Source organism: Telopea speciosissima, chromosome 10 (genome assembly GCF_018873765.1).
Source record: "Telopea speciosissima isolate NSW1024214 ecotype Mountain lineage chromosome 10, Tspe_v1, whole genome shotgun sequence".
NCBI classification, from domain to species: domain Eukaryota; kingdom Viridiplantae; phylum Streptophyta; class Magnoliopsida; order Proteales; family Proteaceae; genus Telopea; species Telopea speciosissima.
Genome location: NC_057925.1, coordinates 47,120,593 through 47,143,476, shown reverse-complemented (window position 1 = coordinate 47,143,476; position 22,884 = coordinate 47,120,593). Strand labels below are relative to the sequence as shown.

The 22,884-nt window shown below is 40.1% G+C and overlaps 1 protein-coding gene across 1 annotated transcript in view; it reads left to right on the top strand.

Moving 5' to 3' along the window:
- Nucleotides 1-20,534, top strand: part of LOC122641769 (E3 ubiquitin-protein ligase UPL5-like) — a 42,414-nt gene extending 21,880 nt beyond the window's left edge. The window contains exon 3 of the mRNA XM_043835062.1: nucleotides 20,127-20,534. Coding sequence (XP_043690997.1) covers nucleotides 20,127-20,390 — 264 coding nt within the window. The 3' untranslated portion in view covers nucleotides 20,391-20,534. The remainder of the gene's footprint in view (nucleotides 1-20,126) is intronic.
- The last annotated feature ends 2,350 nt before the right edge of the window (nucleotides 20,535-22,884 follow it).

Below are 22,884 nucleotides of genomic sequence, written 5' to 3'. Positions count from 1 at the left end.
AACTTACATTCCTCCCAATCAGTGGGACTTCAATTATGTTGGAGGGAATGTGAATTTTGAACAAGGGAATCTGTGTCATCACCACCATATGGAGCTGGTTGATCCTCCTTATGGATTTGAAGGAGAGCTCAAGTTGGATGTCCTCGACTTTTACGAGGATGACAATCCAGAATAGTACCTTGACTCATAGCCTGGAGATATTCTTCCAAGTGTACAAACTGAGTGAGGTTAAGAAACTTTTATTTGTTGAAACCAAGCTGGAGGATACAACTCGAGTTTGGTGCCAACAGAATCAGACCCTAGCCTCGAGGTCTTGGGTTGGTAAACATCTGGACTGAGAGATGAAAGAGGTTATGAACTAGAAATTTTTGCTTTCAGGCTATAAGCAGTGTATGCACCTTAGTTCTCACAGTTAAGACAGGATTATATGACCATTGAGAAGTATGAGGTGAAGTTCTACTACTTAGCCACTAGATATGATGTTGAGTGGGATGATGAGGTATTAGTAGCGCTGTTTCGGAATGGGTTGGTGTCACAACCCCAAACACCCAGACCTAGTGGGGCCCATAATACCAGATCTGGCTGCGACCGCACAGGGATAATGTGATCATTCACGTGATTTACATTGGAGCAACTATGCTCGAATAACCTTATAAATTTGAACTTTTATCCTGACATAAAAGCCATCATCAGCTGAAGACTTCAATGATTAAGATGGGGAAATCAAAACATAACATCATAATTAACATAAGCAATTCCCCAAACAATACCTCGTAATAACATCAGTGATTCTATTGACATCTATCTGTAGTCCTATCCATGAACAGTACATAAAACATGATTACGTTAAAAACTTGACCTTATATACACAAAAGTAATAAAAGATGATATATAAACAATCGTGCTTAAATCATATATAACACATATGAGTACAAATAATAGAAGAATCAGGTTCTTGAGTTTGATCTTATCATTCATATATTTGTCACACATAACAGTCCAATCAACATTTATAACTTACGAGTCATCAGTCATTTGTCTTTATACATGAATAACCATGTTCCTTATCATCATATCATAAGTTACATGTTTATTATCTGTCATAGCCCCAATGCCTCTCAAAGTGTGTATGCCGAGTCATGTCTTGGCCGAAGCCTCAATGCCTCTCAAAGCAAATGTGTTGGGTCAAGTCTTGGCCGAAGCCTCAAGGCCTCTCAAAGCACGTGTGCCGGTTATGTGTTGGTCGAAGCCTCAATGCCTTTCAAGGCACGTTATACCTCATCGGGTCGTGTCTTGACATCAATCTTAACATGATAATTCTTTCATTCATTCATAAGCATTTGTTTTGCATTCGTTCGTTTCACATTTTCTTCTTGCATTCATGTCATTTTCTGTACATGTTTCATTTCATTTCATGCTAGAAGTCTGTAACATAATTCCATTGGCATGATACATATACTTGCAAATGGAGTAGCATAGAACATATATACATAAGACAAGTATAAAATGTAAACATTCATAGTCTAATATTCCATTCAATCCATTACATTATAAATTCAACCTTTAATCTTAACATATTTAGCATTAGTTGAGTAATCCTACTCACCTTCAAGTTTTCCTTGGATCAAAAGTCCTCATGATGTAAATAAGTCACTTAGAGGGCTTATTTTATTGAAAATAAGCTTTGGGTTGGGTTATGTGGGTGTTGGGCTTTTGATCCCATGGGTGTAGGAAAACGGGATTTATTTCATTAGTTTAGTTAGAGTCATGTTTTGAGTCTCTTTTTTTTATTATTTCACTTTCCTAGTCAATTTAGGTTATCTTATTAGTTAAGGATAGGGTTAGGCCTTCCCTTTTTAGTGTTTAAGTCTATTTTTTACTCTTCTATATAAGTTTGTAAGGTAGGCCAGCATTTAACACGAATTTGATTAATGAAATATTGTGAAAATCCTGAGATAGGTTGGGTGTGATGCCCAGGCTGAGATAGTCATTCCCTTCCCCAACCCCATTCCATCAATCTCCATTTAAGTTCCATTCAAGCTCCAGTTCTGCCCTAGCTGATCTCTTGAAGAAACATATTCAGTTGCTGGAAATTCTCTGCGAGGTTCAAGATATTTTCAAACAACAAGTAAGTCTGAAATTGAAATTCTGCAATTATTCTTCTTCCCTTCTAGAAGATCACATGCAAGGTGATTTTCGCGAAATTCTGCTCAGCCAAATCTAACCGTTAGAACCTGCTGAAATTTTGATCGAATCTTCCTCAAACCCTAAGAGAGGCTCAATCCAAATTTTATTACCATCCACCCAGCCGATTGTCTGAAATTACCCTTTTGCCCCTCAATCCTATTTCTACTAGGAGTCCTCAATAACTTCAGATTTAGTCATATGATTTAACCATAACTTTCAGCATCTCTTCTCTCCCATATAATCCACACTCTCCTAACTTAGCCCTAACATCAAACCCTAGATCCCATCAAACCCTAACCCTAAATTCACAATTTCTCATATTTTAACTTAGCCGATTTCCCTAATCCCTAGCAAACCCTGGTTATTGGTTCTAGTTGGTCTCCTACCAATCTAGAATTACATTACCTCAAGTTGCTTTGATCCAATTAAAAAGAATCTACACGGGTAAAACAATCTATTTAGGTGGGGTTCTTAAGAAGTAACATGACCCACATACAAGCCTCCAACATATAAAAACCTAATTTTTCAGTGTGCAGATTTGGTTAAAAATCTGTGCACCAAAAACATAAAAATTATAGAACAAATACTTCCCGAATTCAAACGATTCCAAACTTTTTCAGGGTTAAACTAGAGTTAACAACAGTGTTACCCACCGAAAATCAAAACCCAATTCAATGGTTTTATATGGGTTTCTCATACTTCAAATCCAGTACACTGATTCTGCCACAAATCTGCGCAACAAACTTAAGCAGTTCATAAACTCCCAAATTTTCCAGAGTTGAAATAGACATAATACTGGCCCTACCCACTAAAAATCAGTTCAAAATTCAAACCCTAAGTCAGGTTTCCGTCATCCTCTTTCCCAGATTCAGATTTTGTCCCTGACAGGACATCAGACCCGAAATTGGAATTATTAAACATACCAAACAAGCTTGGTTGCAACTCAAATTTGGCATGGTCATCAATAACAATGTAATGTCTCAAAATTTAGTTGGATGAGGATAATATGTATCTTGATAATAAAATGTGGGGCATTACAGTTGGAGCTTAGACATTTTATCTAAAGGTGATAGTATGAATAAGTGTCCTTCTCAACTGGAGAAGTCATTCTGCAGACAGATTAGTGGGTCTTCTATGACATCTTTACAGCTAGACCACGCTATTAGTTCATCTCGTGGGCGTGGTTCTGATAGACCTTCTTCAAAGACAAATGCTGAGATATAGTGCTGCACATGCAAAGGGGGTTTAAACGTTTTTCTGCTCAGTAATCTAATCATTTGATAGCCTTTGCTGATAAGGATGCTGTCATGGCTCTTGCTTTGGAAGAGCAATGGAAAAATGAAATTGATTATCTGGAGGAGTGCATGAACCTAGTGAAGGCAGCGGTTGCGATAGTGATGGAGAACAAAAGCCTTGCTATGCTCTTTCTCCTCTTTTGGCAACATATAAAATCTTTGAAGAGTATGGTGGGCATCGTATCAACTTTTTCCAGACCAGGGCGAAGTGCGACGATTGTTTGTATACTATGGTGATTTATGGAGGTAATTGTAAGAACATCTTTTCTAAAGCCGTTGATCATAAGCTTGGGTTGAAGACAGATCCGCATCCGAACCCCTAGCAAAGTTGCTTGGGAAATAACACCAATCTCTAAATCCATGATCGGTGTTTGCTCACATATTCCATTGGTAGGTTGACAAATGTGGTGCAGTGTGATGTTATGCCTTTGAAGGTTTGTCGCATTCTTCTTGGGAGACTCTGGTTATTTGAAAAAAAGGTGCAGCATTGTGGGGTATAAAACTACCTACTCTTTTAAGCATGGTGGCCTTGAAATGAAGCTTCTTCCTATAAAGGATCTCCCAGCCACTAAGCTCAAGCAGACAATGTGGTCATTTCTTCTTCAATGAGTTGAATCAGACGACATCCTTAGTCCTCATCCGAACTTAGTACTTTTATAGGAGAATCGATGCAGTTGTATATACGTGGCTGGAACGGAATAAGAGGATCTGGAAACCCAGACCAAAACCAAGAGTATCTAGATTTTTAACTAGAATTTCTCACAGTTGGTCACCATAGTTTAAGGTAGGGAAAAGGAGTTTAGGCTTTGATACCAATTGATGCAATCTAGGGTTCCAAAACCCTAATTTTGGATTGTTGTGGGCCCACCCTAATGTAGTCCTAGATAGGTAGGAAACCTACTAGGAGCCAGATAACAGGATCAATAGCAAAAGGGGTTGTTGGTTCGAATGGACAGTACTGGGTTTTAGGTTAATTCTAGGGTTTAGAATGGGAATTTGGGAATGGGTCTTATATGGCTTTAATATGCAGGTCTAGGGTGCTTTTATGGCATATAAATAATAGGATTTTAGAAGGTTTTAAAATTCTGCAATTCTGGACAAAATTGAGTTGCAGGTTTTGGGTTTTAATGGAGTGGAGGAATGGAAGGGATAGAGTGGGAGTTATGAGCTAGGTTTAGGATTGAGTGTAGGGAGAAGTGTAGGGGTTGTATGCTGGAAGTTTGGTTTGAAACTGATGGATAGATCTGAAGTTATGAGGGAGTCCTAGTTAAGGTAGGAGTTGCAGGTTTAATGGAGGTTCGGGTTTGATGGATGGGGGGGAAGGATATATGCAGGAAACTAAAATTACTTACTGGTTTGATCTCCTTCAAAGGCAGCAACAACAGCTTGAAGAAACTCGATTGAAGAAGAAGAAGAACCTCCTGGTACTAGACAGACGCAAGGAGTCGCAGGAGTCCACCCACCCTATCCACCTTGAGATCCACAAGGATATACACTCACAAAGAGCAGTAGCAATGGCAGCAAGCAAAAAGCTAATTTTTATTAATCAAATTCGTATTCGATGCTGGCCTCCCTTACAAATTTATATAGAAGACTCAAAAATAGACTTAGACACTAAAAAGGAATGGCTTAATCCTATCCCTAACCTATTGGGTAACTTAAACTGACTAGGAAACTAGAATTCTAAAGGAAATAGACTCAAAACATGGCTGGACTTATAGAGTCCTAATCCAGCCCAATTTAGATCACATGACCACTTAAGTTGTCACATGACCACTTAAACTAAGTCACATGATCACTTAAATTGAACCAATTGGATGCAACTAATTTGAACCGATTCAATTAAAAAACATAAAAATAAACTAAGTATTGGGCTAATCCCGTATGCAACCTATATACCCCTAGTTTAGGCTCATTAAAGTGGCCTATTACATAGAAAACCCTTAGGATCAAAGGCCCAACATATATATATATATATATATCCCAACCCTAGACTTATTCCTAAAGAAATAAGCTCATTTCGATGATGAATCTGCATCAACTCTCCCCAGCTTGAAACAATTCGTCCTCGAATTTTGCATTGATGAGGGGGAAACAACATATGAGTAGCAGCTTTGACTACTCCCAAACAGAACTCTGGTGAGGCAAGAATATTAAGAATAAAGTGTTCAAGGCGTGGACCTTTCTCTTCAGAGATCCATAGTGGCATAACAAACTCTATGTGCTCGACTTCTTCAAGAACAACATCTTAGATGTCGATGATTTCTTGTGGAGTGTTCTCAATCACCACTTCATCTTCCATGTCCTCAGCTTCGTCTACTTTGCTCTCTTCAATGTATACCTCTTCTGTAGAATCTTCTAAAATTGTGTTTTGGACCTCCACATCAATTTGATGGTCGAGCTTCTCAATTATGATCTCAACTACTAGTACAACTTGGTCTACTTGAATTTCATTAGCTATCGGTTCTTGAATCTCTTCAACACAAACTACCGTAGTAGAATCTTCTGTTGGTACATCCGCCATTGGTGAAACTTCAAACATAGTTGATGTCACTTGCGTTTGAGTTGAAATGTTCGGCAGTCCCTGTGGCTGTATAGTCGATATGGTCACCTTTGGTTGTAACCCTTTTAGAGTAAACAAATGGTATAGACGGTGTCAATCAGGTAGGACACACGAGTTGTTTTCAGGTTCAATCCAACCTTGTCGCTCTCCCAACCAATTACAACCTACTGCAATAACGCTCCTTGGAGATGGTACCGGCTTACACCAAGCACCGTCAGAGTATGAGGAACACTCAAATTCAACAAAAACTTGACCTGTAGGCATGATGCAAATATCTCCTGACTGGGACAACATATCCACTACGGATTGTGAAATAATGTTGTTACGTCGCCTCTCATCAACAATTAATATGACTGTGCTCCCATTGGGTAGACGAACTCGGGTCTTAAAAACGAATGGAGGTGGGTCTTTCGAGGCTTGGTTGGAGCTTTCCTCCGCCATAGCTCTGATACCAAATAATGTGGTCCTAGATAGGTAGGAAACCTACTAGGAGCCAGATAACAGGATCAATAGCAAAAGCGGTTGCTGGTTCGAATGGACAACACTAGGTTTTAGGTTAATTCTAGGGTTTAGGATGGGAATTTGGGAATGGGTCTTATATGGTTTTAATATGCAGGTCTAGGGTGCTTTTATGGCATATAAATAATAGGATTTGGGAAGGTTTTAAAATTCTGTAATTTTGGACAGAATTGAGTTGCAGGTTTTGGGTTTGAATGGAGTGGAGGAATGGAGGGGATAGAGTGGGAGTTATGAACTGGGTTTAGGGTCGAGTGTAGGGAGAAGTGTGGGGGTTGTATGCTGGAAGTTTGGTTTGAAACTGATGGACAGATCTGAAGTTATGAGGGAGTCCTAGTTAAGGTAGGAGTTGCAGGTTTAATGGAGGTTAGGGTTTGATGGATGGAGGGGAAGGATATATGCAGGAAACTAAAATTACTTACTGGTTTGATCTCCTTCAAAGGCAGCAGCCGCAGCTTGAAGAAGCTCGATTGAAGAAGAAGAAGAACCTCCCAGTACTAGACAGACGCAAGGAGTCGTAGGAGTCCACCCACCCTATCCACCTTGAGATCCACAAGAATATACACTCACAAAGAGCAGTAGCAATGGCAGCAAGCAGCAAGCATAAAGCTAATTTTTATTAATCAAATTCGTATTCAATGCTGGCCTCCCTTACAAACTTATATAGAAGACTCAAAAATAGACTTAAACAATAAAAAGGAATGGCCTAACCCTATCCCTAACCTATTAGATAACTTAAACTGACTAGGAAACTAGAATACTAAAGGAAATAGACTCAAAACATGGCTGGACTTATAGAGTCCTAATCCAGCCCAACCTACATCACATGACCACTTAAGTTGTCACATGACCACTTAAACTAAGTCACATGATCACTTAAATTGAACCAATTGGATGCAACCAATTTGAACCGGTTCAATTAAAAAACATAAAAATAAACTAAGTATTGGGCTAATCCCGTATGCAACCTATATACCCCTAGTTTAGGCTCATTAAAGTGGTCTATTACATAGAAAACCCTTGAGATCAAAGGCCCAACGTATATATATCCCAACCCTGGACTTATTCCTAAAGAAATAAGCCCATTTCGATGATGAATCTGCATCACACCCCAAATGATAGAAACTTAAATAATAAAGGGCGAGGATTCTCTAAGCATGCAGGGTACTCTATACCCTCTCACACTAATTTTTTAATTGTTATTTCTCTTTTTTAAAATATTAATTTATGTGAGGAGGCGCAGTGTACACCTTAGGCTCAAAGAGCCTTTTCCCATAAAGTAGATGGAAATTTTGTAAATTTTGGAAATAGTTGAGACTCTTAGGAGTAAAGTAAATAATTATTGGGAGCAAACTGTAAGAAAAGTTTGAAAAGAAGGGCTTTCTGGAATTTAGAAACTAGAATGAAATAAAATGGAATCAAACAATGGAAAGAAGGGGCTGAGAGTAAATAACAGGAGGTTGTCCTTACTTGCAAATAAAGGAAGTTGATGTCTTCTTCCTTTCGAATTAAAACAGAAACACAATAGAAGTAGGAGCAAAAAATCCAATGGGAATCTCTCCCCTTGAGTTCAAATTACATGAAACCTTAGGACAGGGTGCGTAATCCCCATCCCTTTTGATTCCAACTAATATCAGTCCTAAACGAGGGGGATTACGGAGGGGAAGTTTTGTAATCGGTCTGTTGTGATAAGGAACCAGATTTGAAATCCTTGTTAGATCTCCAAGCAGAGATCAAATCTAGACTCTAAAACTGTACAATATGAGTCGTTTCTAGTGCATGGATGACCTCTTAAAATTGCTTACTGATCTGAAGCGAATTAGTAGAGATCGATTTCAATGCTTGGAGCTGCAAGTAACGTCAGAACAGAACAGGGAAAGAAGAGGAAGAAACAAGGAAGAAGTCGAATATCTGAGGGATAATAGAAGAGAGAGTGGAAAACAAGAATAACTAGACTAGGATACCCCTAGTTGACTTCCCTTACAAGTTGGAGACCACTTAAAACTCTGAAGAGATAACTTAAGTTGAACCACTTAAATTAAAGCAAAGTGGACCCAGACCATGTTAAGCCTGTTTAAACTAGAACTGGGTCACGTGAGGCTGGGTTTTTTTTGGACTTCTTACCTGATAAGTCTTCAGTCCTGCATCAAGCACACTCATAAAACGCACAAGTTATTCATTCAACTCTGCTCAATAATCGATGGATTACATCATAAATAGATTTTCTTACTAAACAAGATCAAATCAATCTGGGAAACTGTAACAAATTGGACTCCTATTGACTCCTATCGACAGCCAACTCCCTAACAATAAAATAGGGGAAACATTTCCTCACAGCACTTGTACTATTGGCCTCTCACATGGGATTTTTTATTCTCTCCTACCCTGAACATGTATGCCCCATGTGGATTATGCCATTCCTGTGTCATTGGCGTCATTGGGAACCCTTCCCCAAAAAATAAATCAGATTGTAAAAACAACCGCAAATAAAGATAAATTCCTTAGCTACCCCTATGGAACTGAAACTCAGATTTAGGCCTGGGCTTCCAAATTGGTTTATGCCGGTCCAACCATGAAAGTGCTATTGCATAACAAAATAGAAAGACGCAAGAAAACAGGGAGAAACAATATGCTATTTAGGATTGCGCAACCTGATGAAAAGTGGGCAAATATTTTTCCTTTTGATTTTTTTTTTATTCTTTTGAGGCAATGTTTGTTTTGATGTTGTTAAATGTATACCGTGAGGGGGAGTTCCCCTTTCCTTGTTGTGTCAGTATTAGTCTTATTAGCTAGTAGTGTCTGGTTATGTTTGGTCTAGTAGAGTCTTATTAATATTATGTCTTTCTTTGTCTTTGGGTCTGTGTAATTAACTCCTAGTTGGACTCTTTGTTAGACGACAATATAAGTTATATTGTCCTAGGCCATGATGGATTCATTCTGAATCCCACCATGGCTTCAGAGGTTCTCCTTCGCTCCTTCGATCTTGTCTTCTCTCTTTTCTCTTCTTAAATTTGGTAAGTACTGGTTATAAGTTTCTCCGCTGTTACATGGTATCCGTGATGCAGTTAAGATTGTCCAATTGGGACAATTGGCCTCAGAAGACTGTATTTTGGCCCATGGTTGGGTTCTATAGACTTTGGGCTTCTTATTAGGGTTTATTGATGTAATGGGGCCTAATTTCTAAGCCTATAAAGTGGGGATAATGTTAGTACACGGGATTAATAGTTAAATTGAGTGGTTGAGTTAGGTTAGGATACTTAATAGCTAGATAGAATTCTGTTTTGAGTTTATTTACTTAATTGAGTGTATTAGAGTGATTAGGAGTCCTTAGTCAAATTAGGAATTTTAGAATATATATATATATTGGATAGGGCAAGAGATCTCTACTTGGTGGTGTTTCCTACGCCCTCTCACAGGGCACTGTGAGATGACGCCTCTGCCCCCTCGGTAGATACCCAGGTATGCTCACCCATTGGAGAGCGTAGGAAACACCACCAAGTAGAGATCTTTTTCCCATATATATATATATATATATATAATACATCCCCCATCAATTAGAGATGCTTTGAGTAAAGAATGAGTGTTTTTTCAAGAGTTTTGGTGCTCTGTTGAGCAGCAGTGCATACAGGATAGATATCCCAAACTTGATTTCTTCTCTTCTCTTCTTCTTTATTCTTCCTGCCAAGAAGATCGATCTCATCTCTCTTCCCTCCCCTTCCATCTATCTGATTTCTTCCCTTAACAATGCAGTTGCTTCTTTATCTCAGATCTGATGACAGATTTTGATTATTGGGCCTGTTTGCATCTGAGATCCTTAATCGGGATTTTCAGACTGCATCAATCTGTATCAGAGAGATTTTAATTAGTGCTTCATTTTTTATATTTGTTTTTATAATCTTAGAGAATTTTCCTTGTGGTTGCAGCAACCTATGCTGCCATACATATTTATGAGGCTCTGGTTGAAGATTGAAGATTAAATGAAGATAAAATAGGGTCTCTTTGCATATACTACCCAAGGTATTAAAACTCGGAACTCGACCCCACCTCGACCTTGGGAAAAACCGAGATCTCGGTCGAGTTGGGGCATATTTTTTTTTCAACTCAAAACCTCTTTTCGGTGGGTTTTAGACCTAGTTTTGGTCTGAAACTTGGTACTCAGCCTATTTTAGGCCATTTAAACATAATGACACTATCAGATTTTGCAAAAACAAAGTCCAAATAGGTGTTTCACTTAATGGGAGACCAAGACAAACACTTATGCCAAAAACCAGGACAGACACAGGACAAACATTTATTGTTGCACTTTTTCAACTCGTATGCCATCTTGTCTCGACCCCTTGGAAAACCGAGATCTCGCTAGTTCTGATTATGAATTACTACCTACTTCAGGGTTTCCATGGAGTTCTTCATCTCATAGTCCGAAATCTTGGGTCTCGGGGCCATCTTGGCCTTTGAAAAAACCGAGTTGGGCCGAGATCTTGCCGAGTTTGTGCACTTTTTTTTTTCCGACTCGGAAGCCCATCTCGGTGGGTTTTAGACCTCTACTGGGTCTGAAAATCAGTAGACAGCCTATTTTAGGCCATTTAAACACAATGGCATTATTAGATTTTGCAAAAACAGAGTCCAAATATGACTTTTACATCGGACCCTTAGTTGGTAGGCGGCGACGTATTAAAATAGCATAGTATATACATTAATGACATAATTTATGTACATAGAACTGAAACAAAAATTTTAATTAATAGGAAAACAAGTTAATAAGCATTACAAACCTTCACAAACTTGAGCAACCCTCCATAATTGAGCTGCAATCTTCACTTTGCCACCAAATTCAGCTTCCAAATGTTTCAATCCAACCAAAAAATGAAGAAGGGAAGAGAAGATTGAGAGAAGAAGAGAGTTAGAGAGAAGAGAGCCAAATAATAGAAAGCAAGGTTCAACAACTGTTTACAGCATGTATATGCCTAATATTTTAAGTTAAATGGGTAAAGTGAGTGAAGTGGCCCATATCCAGCAACTGAGACCCGAAACTCGACCTGAGATCTCGCCGAGATCTTGCAATTTGTCTTCTGTTTTTCAATAAAAATTCAAGATGATATCGAGACGAGATCTCGCCGAGATATGGTACTTTTCTGTTTCCCTTGCCATCTCGACTCGGCTTTTGAAAAAACCGAGAATCTCGGCGAGATCTCGCGAGATTTCGGACTATGCTTCATCTACAGGAATCTATTTTTATCAACATAAGGGCTGGAGGCACCCTGGTTTCTGGTGTTTATTTTGGCAGAATTAAGATTTGCCCTTATCTTGCATCGAGCCCGTAGATCCACCTTATATTTTAGGGCTTTGTTGGCCCTTATGATAAGCACCTTTGATCCCTGATTGAGGCTGATCCATGCCTCTGATATAGTTTAATTTAATCTCCAAGGGGCTGGTGATGCTCTGTTTTTCTGAATTTTCTGGACTGATTCGAATTTGAGATTATTAGAGATCAGATCATCAATCTTGTCTGATATTTTTGGGCAATATTAACCCATCTAAAAGACATCAGTTTGGAGTCAATCTGAAAGTTTTGATTTCAGAAATCATCCAAATTCTGGGTAGGTGATTTTGGAATCTCCTTATATTGATGTTGGCTCTTATTACTTCGACTTCCTTCATCAGATTTGTTTAATATTGTGGGCATAGTTGTCAATGCGCTAGGTGACTGAAGTTTGTTGAAGGGCCTTCCTAAGTGCATAGGCGACAAGGTAACCAAGACGTCCAAGGTGCCTGCCTAGGCAACCTAGGCGACCTAGGCAACTGGATGCCAAGGCAATATGATGAAATCTAACTCGGGAATTGAGAGAATGCCTTGTGTCAATATGACACACAGCCCACTTTATTTATAATATGAGGTAGAATATTCTAGAATAGGTACAAGACTAAAATACCTCTATAAGACAATTCTACCCTTGTACCCATATTACAACACTCCCCCTCAAGTTGGCGCATAGATGTTAATCATGCCCAACTTGCCAACAATAGAACTAAACAACTTAGTACTTAAACCCTTGGTAAGAATATCAGCAAGTTGATCTTCCAAAGGTACAAAAGAGATGTAGATTTGACTATTGTCGAGCTTCTCCTTGATGAAATGGCTGTCTATCTCCACATCATAGTTGTCATGGCGTCGCCATGGCGCTGGAGAGGGCTGCATGGCGACCTACGCCATGGCGACCCTCTTTGATTTCTTCTTCCTGACTCTCTTTCCCTCTTCGATTTCTTCTTCTGTCTTCGATTTCTTCTTCCCTCTTCGATTTCTTCTTTCCCTCTTCAATTTCTTTCGATTTCTTCTTCGATTTCTTCTTCCGTCTTCTTTCCCTCTTCGATTTCTTCTTCTGTCTTCTTTCCCTCTTCGATTTCTTTCGATTTCTTCTTTCCCTCTTCGATTTCTTCTTCGATTTCTGAATTTTCTTCTTAAAACTTGAGAAACAATAGAGAAAAAATAAAACATGGCTTGAGTATACATCTATTAACACATTAAAAATAGAGAAAATAAAAAATAAAACATGGTCGACATGCTCGCCATGGCAACACCATGGCGGGCGACATGTCGATATATCGACGTGACACCCCTCCACCGACTTGGATCGCCGTGACGCCGTGACGCCGTGACAACTATGCTCCACATGATGAACAGGATTATGAGCAATGCTGATTGCAGACTTATTATCAGAGTACAACCGCATTGGCATTTCAACACGAATTCCAAGATCTTGCAACAAACCTTGGAGCCAAAGAAACTCACAAATACCCTGGGCCATAACTCGAAACTCAACCTCTGCACTGGAACAAGCCGCAACTGCTTGTTTGTTAGTTCTTCAGGTAACAAGATTACCTCCCACATAGGTACAATAACCAGAAGTAGAACTCCAATCGTCAGGAGATCCAACCCAATTAGCATCTGTATAAGTTTCAACTTTCATGTGACCATGAGGAAAAACCGAAATCCCATTCCCAGATGCAACCTTTAAATATCTCAAAATTCTATAAACGGCATCCAAATGGGTAAAGTACGGATCATGCATGAACTGGCTTACTAGACTTATGGCAAATGCAATGTCTGGACGAGTGTGAGATAGGTAAATTAGTCTGCCCACCAATCTTTGGTACTGCTCTCTATTCATTGGTTCTCCATCTTTTGACCTGAGATGAAAATTCGGTTCAACAAGGGTTTCAGCTAGCTTACATCCCAGCATACTTGTCTCAGTTAATAGATCCATGGTGTACTTCCTTTGAGATAGAGGGATTCCTTTGTTAGAGTAGGGCCAGTAGGCCATCTCAATACCCAGAAAGTACCTAAGCTTTCCCAGATCTTTGATTTCAAACTCAGTGCCCAAATTTTTTTTCAACACCCATAGTTATCAAGGCGGGAAGGCGACCATGGCGTTTTAGAGGGTCAAAATTAAAGGCAACACTGCTATGGCGGCAAGGCGCCCGCCATGGCGCCCAAGGCGTCTAAGGCGACCAAGGAGCCTGGACGCCTGACACCTTGGCGACGCCTTGATAACTATGTCTACACCTCAATCTCCTCCTGGCTACTGCCTGTGATAACTATGACTTCCACGTACACAATTAACATAATCACATGTGTGGTAGTCCTCTTAATGAACAATGTGTGATCGGCATTGCTCTGCTTGAACCCAATGGAGACCATTGCTTTGTGGAACCTACCAAACCAAGCCCCCGAGGGGATTGTTTTAATTTATATAGAGCTCGATTGAGCTTACACACCTTTCCCCGAGTCTTCTAACAATCAAAACCTGGTGGAATGTACATGTAGACTTCTTCAACTAGTTCACCATGCAAGAATGCATTTTTTACATCAAGCTTAAATAAGTCCCTTCCCTGATTCACTGCATATGACAGGAGCACTCTCACAATATTCATGTTGGCTACTGGAGCAAACATCTCCTGATAATCAACCCCGTACATCTGGGTAAAGCCTCTAGCAACTAGCCTGGCTTTATATCTCTCAATGCTTCCATCAGCTTTATGTTTTATTGCAAAAATCCATATACATCCTACAACTCTCTTTCTAGGTGGTAGCTGAACCGAATTGCACTTGTTATTTTTACCTAGGGCTCTCATCTCTTCCTCCATAGCTTCTTTCCAGTCCAAGAGTGCCATAGCCTCTTGCCAAGAGTTAGGGATAGAAACAGAGGACAAGGAAGCAAGGAATGTCTGGAAACTAGGAGACAAAGAGTCATAAAAGAACCACATTAGAGATAGGATGATGAGTACAACTACGTTTACCTTTCCTAACAACAATAGTAAGGTCAAGAGTAGGATCACTTAGAGGAGTAGAGAGTTGCTTACCAAAAGGAACGGGTTCACTAGCACCTGGAATCGTGTCAGTCAATTGAGTAGGAGAGATGGTAGTAGGCTTGTGCTGCTCTTGTTTCCTCTTCCTGGCAAACACTTTAATTGGCTTATCTCCCTGAACCTTTTTCTCTTGTACTAGCTGAACTGTGGTTTCCACTCGCACAGGAGTCTCCCCTAGAATAGGAACCACAATAGTCTCCTCCTGAAGAGGGATCACACTTTGGCTTAGATCTTGTTCTTGACTAGTAACCCCATCCTCAAGAACTTCCTCTTCTTCCCATGGTAACCCTATAGGAGGAATACACTGAAGGACCTCTTCATTTTGAACAGACTCCCCCTGAAGAGGGATAGTGTAGAAGGGAACAAATTCTTGAAAAACAACATCCCTAGACACAAAAATTTTCTGGGAAAACGGATGATAACATTTATAACCCTTTTGGCTAGCTGAGTATACCAGAAAAATACACTGAAGACCCCGGAGATCTAACTTCCCATGGACTTGATGATTACGAATAAAAGCAACACAACCAAAAACCTTGGGAGGAACAGGAAAAGTAACAGTTCCAAGGAGAGTTTCTAAGGGGCTTTTGTTACTCAAGACATGTGAGACCATCCGATTAATAAGAAAAGCTGCAGTGGTAACAACATCCCCCTAGAAACAAACATGCACATTCATAGAAAACATTAAGGACCTAGCAACCTCAAGAAGGTGACAGTTTTTGCGCTCTGCTACTCCGTTTTGAGGAGTATTGACACATAAGGTTTGGTGTATAATGCCATGGGCAGAAAAATAAGGCTGAAAGGTCCCATCAGAGTACTCAGTTCCATTATCAGACAGAAAAATTCTGATTTTGGCATCAAACTGAGAACGAACCATATTGTGAAAATGCTGAAAAATTTGGAACACATCACTCTTTTGCTGCATTAAATAAACCCAAGTAGTTCAACTATAGCAATCTATAAATGTCACAAACCAACGAAAACCAGAAGATGAAATCATGGGCAGGGCCCCACACATCAGAATGTATTAAACTGAAAAGAACTAAGCTATGATTATCTGAAATGGGATAAGCATTTCTGGTTTGCTTGGCAAGAATGCAAGCATCACAGTGAAAATCGTTCAAATTACAGGACTTAGAAAAACCAGGAAATAAACTAGAACGAGTTCGTAAAGGGGGGTGTTTGGTGTCCCAACGATGCCAAGTATGCAAATCAGCAAGTGCTTTAGAAGAAGATCATGAGAGAGAAGCCACAGTGGATAACGGATTAGGAGGCTGCTCTAACAGGTATAGGCCACCTTCCATCTTGCCAAATGCAATCATAATGCACGTTTCCAAGTCCTGAAACACACAATGAGAAGGGAAAAAAATGATCTTGCAATTCAAGTCACGAATAATACAACTAATTGATAATAAATTAGTAGAAAAATTAGGAACATGAAGAATGGAAGATAAGGAAAGGGAAGGAGAATATTTAATAAGGCCTTTCCTAGAAATAGGAGAAAAAGAACCATTAGCAACCTAGACTTTATTATTACCAGCTAATGGAGAATAATATGAAAAATATGAAGGGGAACCGGTCATGTGATCTGTAGTTCCAAAATCAATAATCCAGGGAACAGGATTGACAGAGAAGCTATGACCATAAAACCAAATACCCGAAGTAGTAGATGTAGGACCATCAGAGGAAGAGGTAGTAGTGGCAAAGGCAACACTGGCTTGGGCCAAAGATGTTGAAGTCCGAGATTCTAGCCTAGACATCAAATGACGCTGGTTGGACAGCTCATCAGAAGAGAGAGGTGCAACAGAAGAATCGTCCTTAGTAACAGGCTGATGGGCAGCACTACCTCCAGACCGTGGCTTACCACTCCCACGGGACTCCGGTGGGCGACCATGTAGCTTCCAACACCAATCCTTGGTATGACGCTCCTTGCCACAGTAGTCACATTTTATCGGAGGTTTTCCGGATGAAGTAGGAACACGAACAGATCCAAAGACGGGCCGAAATCCCTTTTGCATTCCCAGAGACAGGGGTAGTATGAAGGGCAGCACGTTCAAGAGGCGGGGGATGGACCATGGCAGACCGCCGACCCTCTTCAGAAGCCACGATGGCATAAGCCTATTTCAAAGAAGGGAAGGGTTCCCTATTAAGCACATGAGAACGAATCTGGTCATACTCCATATTTAGCAAGGCCAAAAAATCATAAACCCCAGGGTTTTGTTCCCACTTGCGATAGGCAATAGCATTAGCCTGACAGGTAGTAGTAAACTTCCCATAAAAATCCAAGGTTTGCCAAATACCCCGCATGGTATTGTAATACTGGCTGAGTGTAAGATCCTTTTGCTTTATCGTATGAATTTTCCTGCGAAGTGCATAACACTGGGCAGCACTGGCAACCTTAGAATAGGTTTCTTTGGCAATACTCCATACAACAACAGCATTTTCCAGGAGAAGATAACTCTGGGAGATGGAGGGATCAATGGAGCTAAGAAGAAAGGACATTAGTCACATTACCAAAAACTCATCAATGTCCCATTTATCCTGAGCCTTACCAGCAGTAGGAGGATGAACAGAGGTGCCAGTCAAATGGCCAGTCAAACCACGGGGACCCACAGCAAGAGAAACAGATCTTGACCACATGAGATAATTATTCCCATCAAGTTTGACAGAGTTAGTCTAGAAAGGACAATACCGCTCACGAGGCACAGAGGATCCACCATGTCCAGAGGAAATAGTGGAGTTTTCTTCGTCCGACATGTCTGCTGGTTGATAGAAGCCAAAATTGCTCAACCAAAAAAGGGATACACCCCATAAAAATCTCCAAAAAAGAGAGGGAGATTAATAGCATAATGGTGAGAAAAAAGGACCCTTGGTGCTATAAACTCACCACCAAGAGAAAGAGGAGGCGACCCCCGAGAAAGCCGAGAAAAATGGCCGTGAGGTGGCGGAGGTGGTGGAAGGTGAAGGTGGCGACGGAGGGTAGCGGCGGTGGTGGCGCTAGGTTTCGCGAGAGCGGAAGTGGTGGTGTTATGGTGGTGGTGGTGGTGGTGCAATCTGGCGGAGGCAGTAATTCTAAGCATGCAAACTCGAATCCCTAGGTCGATTTCTCATGGCTCTGGATACCATGATGAAATCTAACTCAGGAATTGAGAGAATGACTTGTGTCAATATGACACACAACCCACTTTATTTATAATATGAAGTAGAATATTCTGGAATAGGTACAAGACTAAAATACTCCTCTAAGACAATTCTACCCTTGTACCCATATTACAACATAATGCCTAGGCGACACCTTGACCACTATGATTGTGGGGTATATCTCTCCTAGTTGATTACTATATCTGTCTAGATTTGGATACCTATTAGAATTGTTATGTTATTTGCTTGTTACCAGTTAGTTCTGGTTGAATCTATCTCCTATTGGTGCCACTGACTGCTATTTAATCTCCATTGTGATGGTCTATTGATAATTGCCTGGTGGTTTATTCGTTGGTTATATTGGTATTCTTCTTCTCTAATGGGTAATTCAAACCCCCCCCCCCCCCGGTGGACTCTATTCATGTCCAAATCACTTCTATTAAACTCAATGGAGCATCAAATCATTTACTCTGGGCACAGGCTGTTAATAATTTTTCAGGGAAATGCACCTTTAGTTGTTGCTAGGGGTGGTTTTTCAGGGATGTTTCCTGATTCCAGTTATGCGGCATACAGTTTGGCATTGATGACTAGTTTATCAGATGTGATCTTATGGTGCGATGTACAGTTGACGATGGATGGAGCTGGGATCTGCTTTCCAACCCTCAATCTAGCCAACTCTTCTGCTATTTCAAATGTTTACCAAAATTGCAGTGTCTATCCTGTGGATGGGATTCCTGTGCAAGGATGGTTTTCCTTGGATTATACTCTTAATTACTTATCCAATGTCTACTGTAAGTTAAGATTTTGTTTAGTAGTTTACTATTTTTAACTGCTTGAATGTTGTATATTCATTTATTAACCTATAGAGACATGTGAGATACTTCAGAGTCTTAATACGTGACGTATGCCATCTCTTCTTCGAACTTAAATTGATGATTTCTTGCCAGATGTATGAAATATTTTGAACTTTATTCTAATGTGTTAAGCTATTTTAAGCTCTTGAACTGCCATTATAGCTTCAGGTGTGTGGAGCTAGAACTGACTGGGAAACTACAACTTAAGTTTTGAAGGCATCAGTCTTAGAATTTAGAGGGTATTGAAGCCCAGATAGTCTTCTATGCCTTTTTTCCCATTAAAAGGAAAAAGAATCATTTATGATTCAGTAAGGACTAAGGAGAGTTTGTAGCTTCAGTGGATGAGTTTGTTTCTTGTTAATTTCTGTCCTTGAACAACTATTTGTTTCCCATTTTTGAGGTGGTGCAATGCCCTTTCTATGTCTAGGAAGTTGGTGTTCAGAAAATAATGCTTACTTTGACCCCTCCTTTCTTTTCTTTATGGAGGATCGGGAAGTCTGATAGTTCCCTGCCACTAAATGCTAATAAATTCAAACCAGTGTGGTGCTTTGAGAGCATGACTGTGAATGGCAGAAGATTTTTTCATTTTAGGAATTGCTGAGAAAAAGGAATTTTTCAGAGTTGTTGCTTGCTTTGTTGGAATTCCATTTTTATCAATTTAGAGATTGAGTTGCTCACTGAACCAATGAAGTGTTGAAAAGTGTATTGCACTTGATATTATTCTTTCACGCCCTTAAGGCCTTCTGAGGACAATTTTCTTTCAATAGGACCATTAAACCCCATTCGGTTGAATCAGTGAAGTCTGTGCTACATGTGCAACCCATTTGCCCCTAACTTGTTGCTTTAAAAAATTCACCTTGCAATTCTTGGAAATGTTGGAGCCGTTTTTTAAAAAAAAAAAAAAAAACTGGTGGATGGTGTGGGGGGGGGGGGGGGCATGCTGTTCTTCCAAGAGGAAAGAGTCTCCCAAATGCTCATCCAGGACTGCATCATTAGCATTATTTAGGAATACACTTAGCCGTACATCTAGCTACAATCTGTACATATTTGATGATGGGAGTACTGCTGAGCCTATGTTTGGTTGGACTTTATGGTTATATAGGTGCTGCAAAGTAAAGTATGGATGGATGATTTGATTGTTAAAATCAGGTTTGTTTGGGTGTTACAGCCATATTTTATTCATTTCTTTCTTAAAACAATGTGCAGGTTGTTGAAGAAATGTCTGCAGAGCAGCTGAGGGTACTTCTCTTCTTCTGGACGTCGTTAAAATACCTTCCGGTGGAGGGCTTTGGTGGCTTGACTTCTCGGTTGTACATATACAAGACGACAGAGTCCCATGATCACCTACCTTCATCACACACATGCTTCTACCGGTTGTGTCTTCCACCTTACCCATCACTGGCCATCATGCGGGATCGTCTAAATATCATTACCCAAGAACATGTGAGCTGTAGCTTTGGTATGTGGTGAGAAGATGGCCAGAATCAGTGAGCTATCTTAGTGATGATGGATTCTGCTGCATTTGAAATCGGCTAAACCTGTACAGTACTTAGGATCATAAGTTATCTGTTCTCTTGGGGAATGTAAGAAGTTGCTAGTTTGATTGTTTCCCTTTTTTTTGTTGTGGGGGGGAGAGGGGAGGGGATACCATTATACTCTTTTTGCTCTTTTGTTAATAGTTGAGTTGATATGGGTTAGAAGTTGCTTGTTTATTGTTTCCTTCCCTTTTTTTTTTTTTTGGGGGGGGGGTGTGGGCGGCGGGGTTGTGTTGGGAAGAGGGGAGATACCATTATAATCTTTTTTGCTCTTTTGTTAACTGGTCTAGATTAGATACCGTAGGAAGATGGCCTTGGGTGGGAGGTGGCTGAGAGAATAAAGTTATTTCCGGTAAAAATTATGTTTAAAGATGTAAGAGCAGAAAAAACTTTTTTTTTTATGTTCTTTTTTTCTTATTTTGTTGGTAAGAATTCCTTACTCTAATTCTTTTGGAAGCTAGGGATCTGCTGAACACTCATTTGAGTTTGCATTTTCCTACTTGGTCTGATAAATGGCAAGAATTAAGATCTACCCTTGTCACTTCATGTGGATTTTAGAAAAACAGAATATTTTTTTTTCATTGCCCTATCCCAATTCCAATTCCGGTTGATCTGGAGTGGTCAATCCAGGCTGGGTGTATAGTGTTCAGGCTTATTCCTGCTGATTACTGACCCGGCATCGGGTGGATATGATCTGGATCTCGATTCTGATTTTGATAATCTTGGTCCATAGGGATGCAGTTGATTTACACAAACATTGGTACAGTCACAGATTAGTTTTAAGTTGGAAGGGATAGTTAAAGTTCAGATTTCAGTTACAGGGACAGGGGAACCAGCATTTTCCAATGCTCATCCATGGCCATGGAATTTTTTCATCCATTTACACGACATTTCTAGTTATTTTCAATTATTCAGATCTGTAACTATCAGTAAGATAAGAGTGCTTATCCAGCCTGCTCATTATTTAGCAAATAGTGCAGGTACTCATCATATTAGGCATTGGTGTATGGACAATGTTGTTGATCTTTTATTTCCCAATTAATTAAAGCTTTCTTTTCATAAAAATAAATAAATAAATTCCAACGCTAATTGAGCTGCAGGGAACGCTGATCAAGCTACTTGTATTTGTAGGGCATGAGCAAGAATTTTGTTCACTGCTGCACGATACCAATACATATGGTAATCGTATTGGTATTGGTCATGGTCGATATCAGTATGGATTGGAGACAGGTTGTTTCACGAGCCTTAACTGAGCTACAGATAGAGTTCAAGATGATCAAATCTTTTATGATTCCTTCGTACATGATTGAATTGCAAAATCTTCTAGATAGATATTATCTATCTGAACTGGATTCTTTCTAATTGTTCCGGAAAAATTAAGAGATTCCCTATAAGATCTAAACAAAATATGAGGTTCTAGCGGCAACACGCTATTAAGTGGTCAAATCAATACATACTATTGCTTGTGATTATACCAACGTGCTTTGGCATCTCCCTAGACCGCCATACGCCAAGATTAACGTTGATGGTTCTTTTCTTGGATGGTCATGGGCTAGCTCATGAGGGAGCTGGATGAAAGGTTAATATCTTTGGAGTTTGTAGAATACTTTGCTAAACTACAGCAGTAGTTGCTGAAACTTTTGTGTTGAGACAAGCTCTGATCATAGGAAATGGAAGAGGCTATAGTCACATAAGCCCTAGAGGGGATACTTAACTGGTTATTAATCCTCTTGAGCACAAGGATAGAGAACCACCTTGAAGGAAAGCCACTCTTATTCATTGCTGAGGGAACATTGTTATCTTCTCTTCTATTGTCCCTCATATGTGCTTCTTTTGGTTCTAATGAGTCTTTGATATTGCTGAATGGCTCTTTAACTTTTTAAAGATTTTGAGTTTTCTCCACTGACTGGCCCTCCAAACTTCCTGGCTCAAGCTTGCATTGACAGTTACCAAAGTTACCCTCTCCCCTTCTCTTTCCCTCCCTTATCTCTGAGTTTCATTCCCGGGTGTACTTTCAATGAATTCACAAGGAGCACTTAATTGCAGCTTGGTTACTGAAAGATGTCTCTTCGACTGAGCGAGTGAGAAGGCCCAAGAGCTCGAATCCGGATCAGCTACCCACATGGGGACGGGTGAGGACAGATCTGACCCCTCCATGGGGTGTGGGTCCCATACCCTAGAGGCGAGTCCCACACACCCGTGGAGGGTTCAGATCTGTCCCCACCCATCCCCATGTGGGTAGCAGATCTGAACTCGAAGAGCTCCTCTGGTAGTACTTTTTATTTGTTTCACACTTTCACTACATATTTTGTCCTTATTCACAGAGAAGCCCTTCATTTCAGAGATGCTTCAACTCTGGGAAGATTACTTCTCCCTCTTTTCCCCTTGCATCAAACAAAACCCCCCTCTGGTCTCTTGAATATAAACAC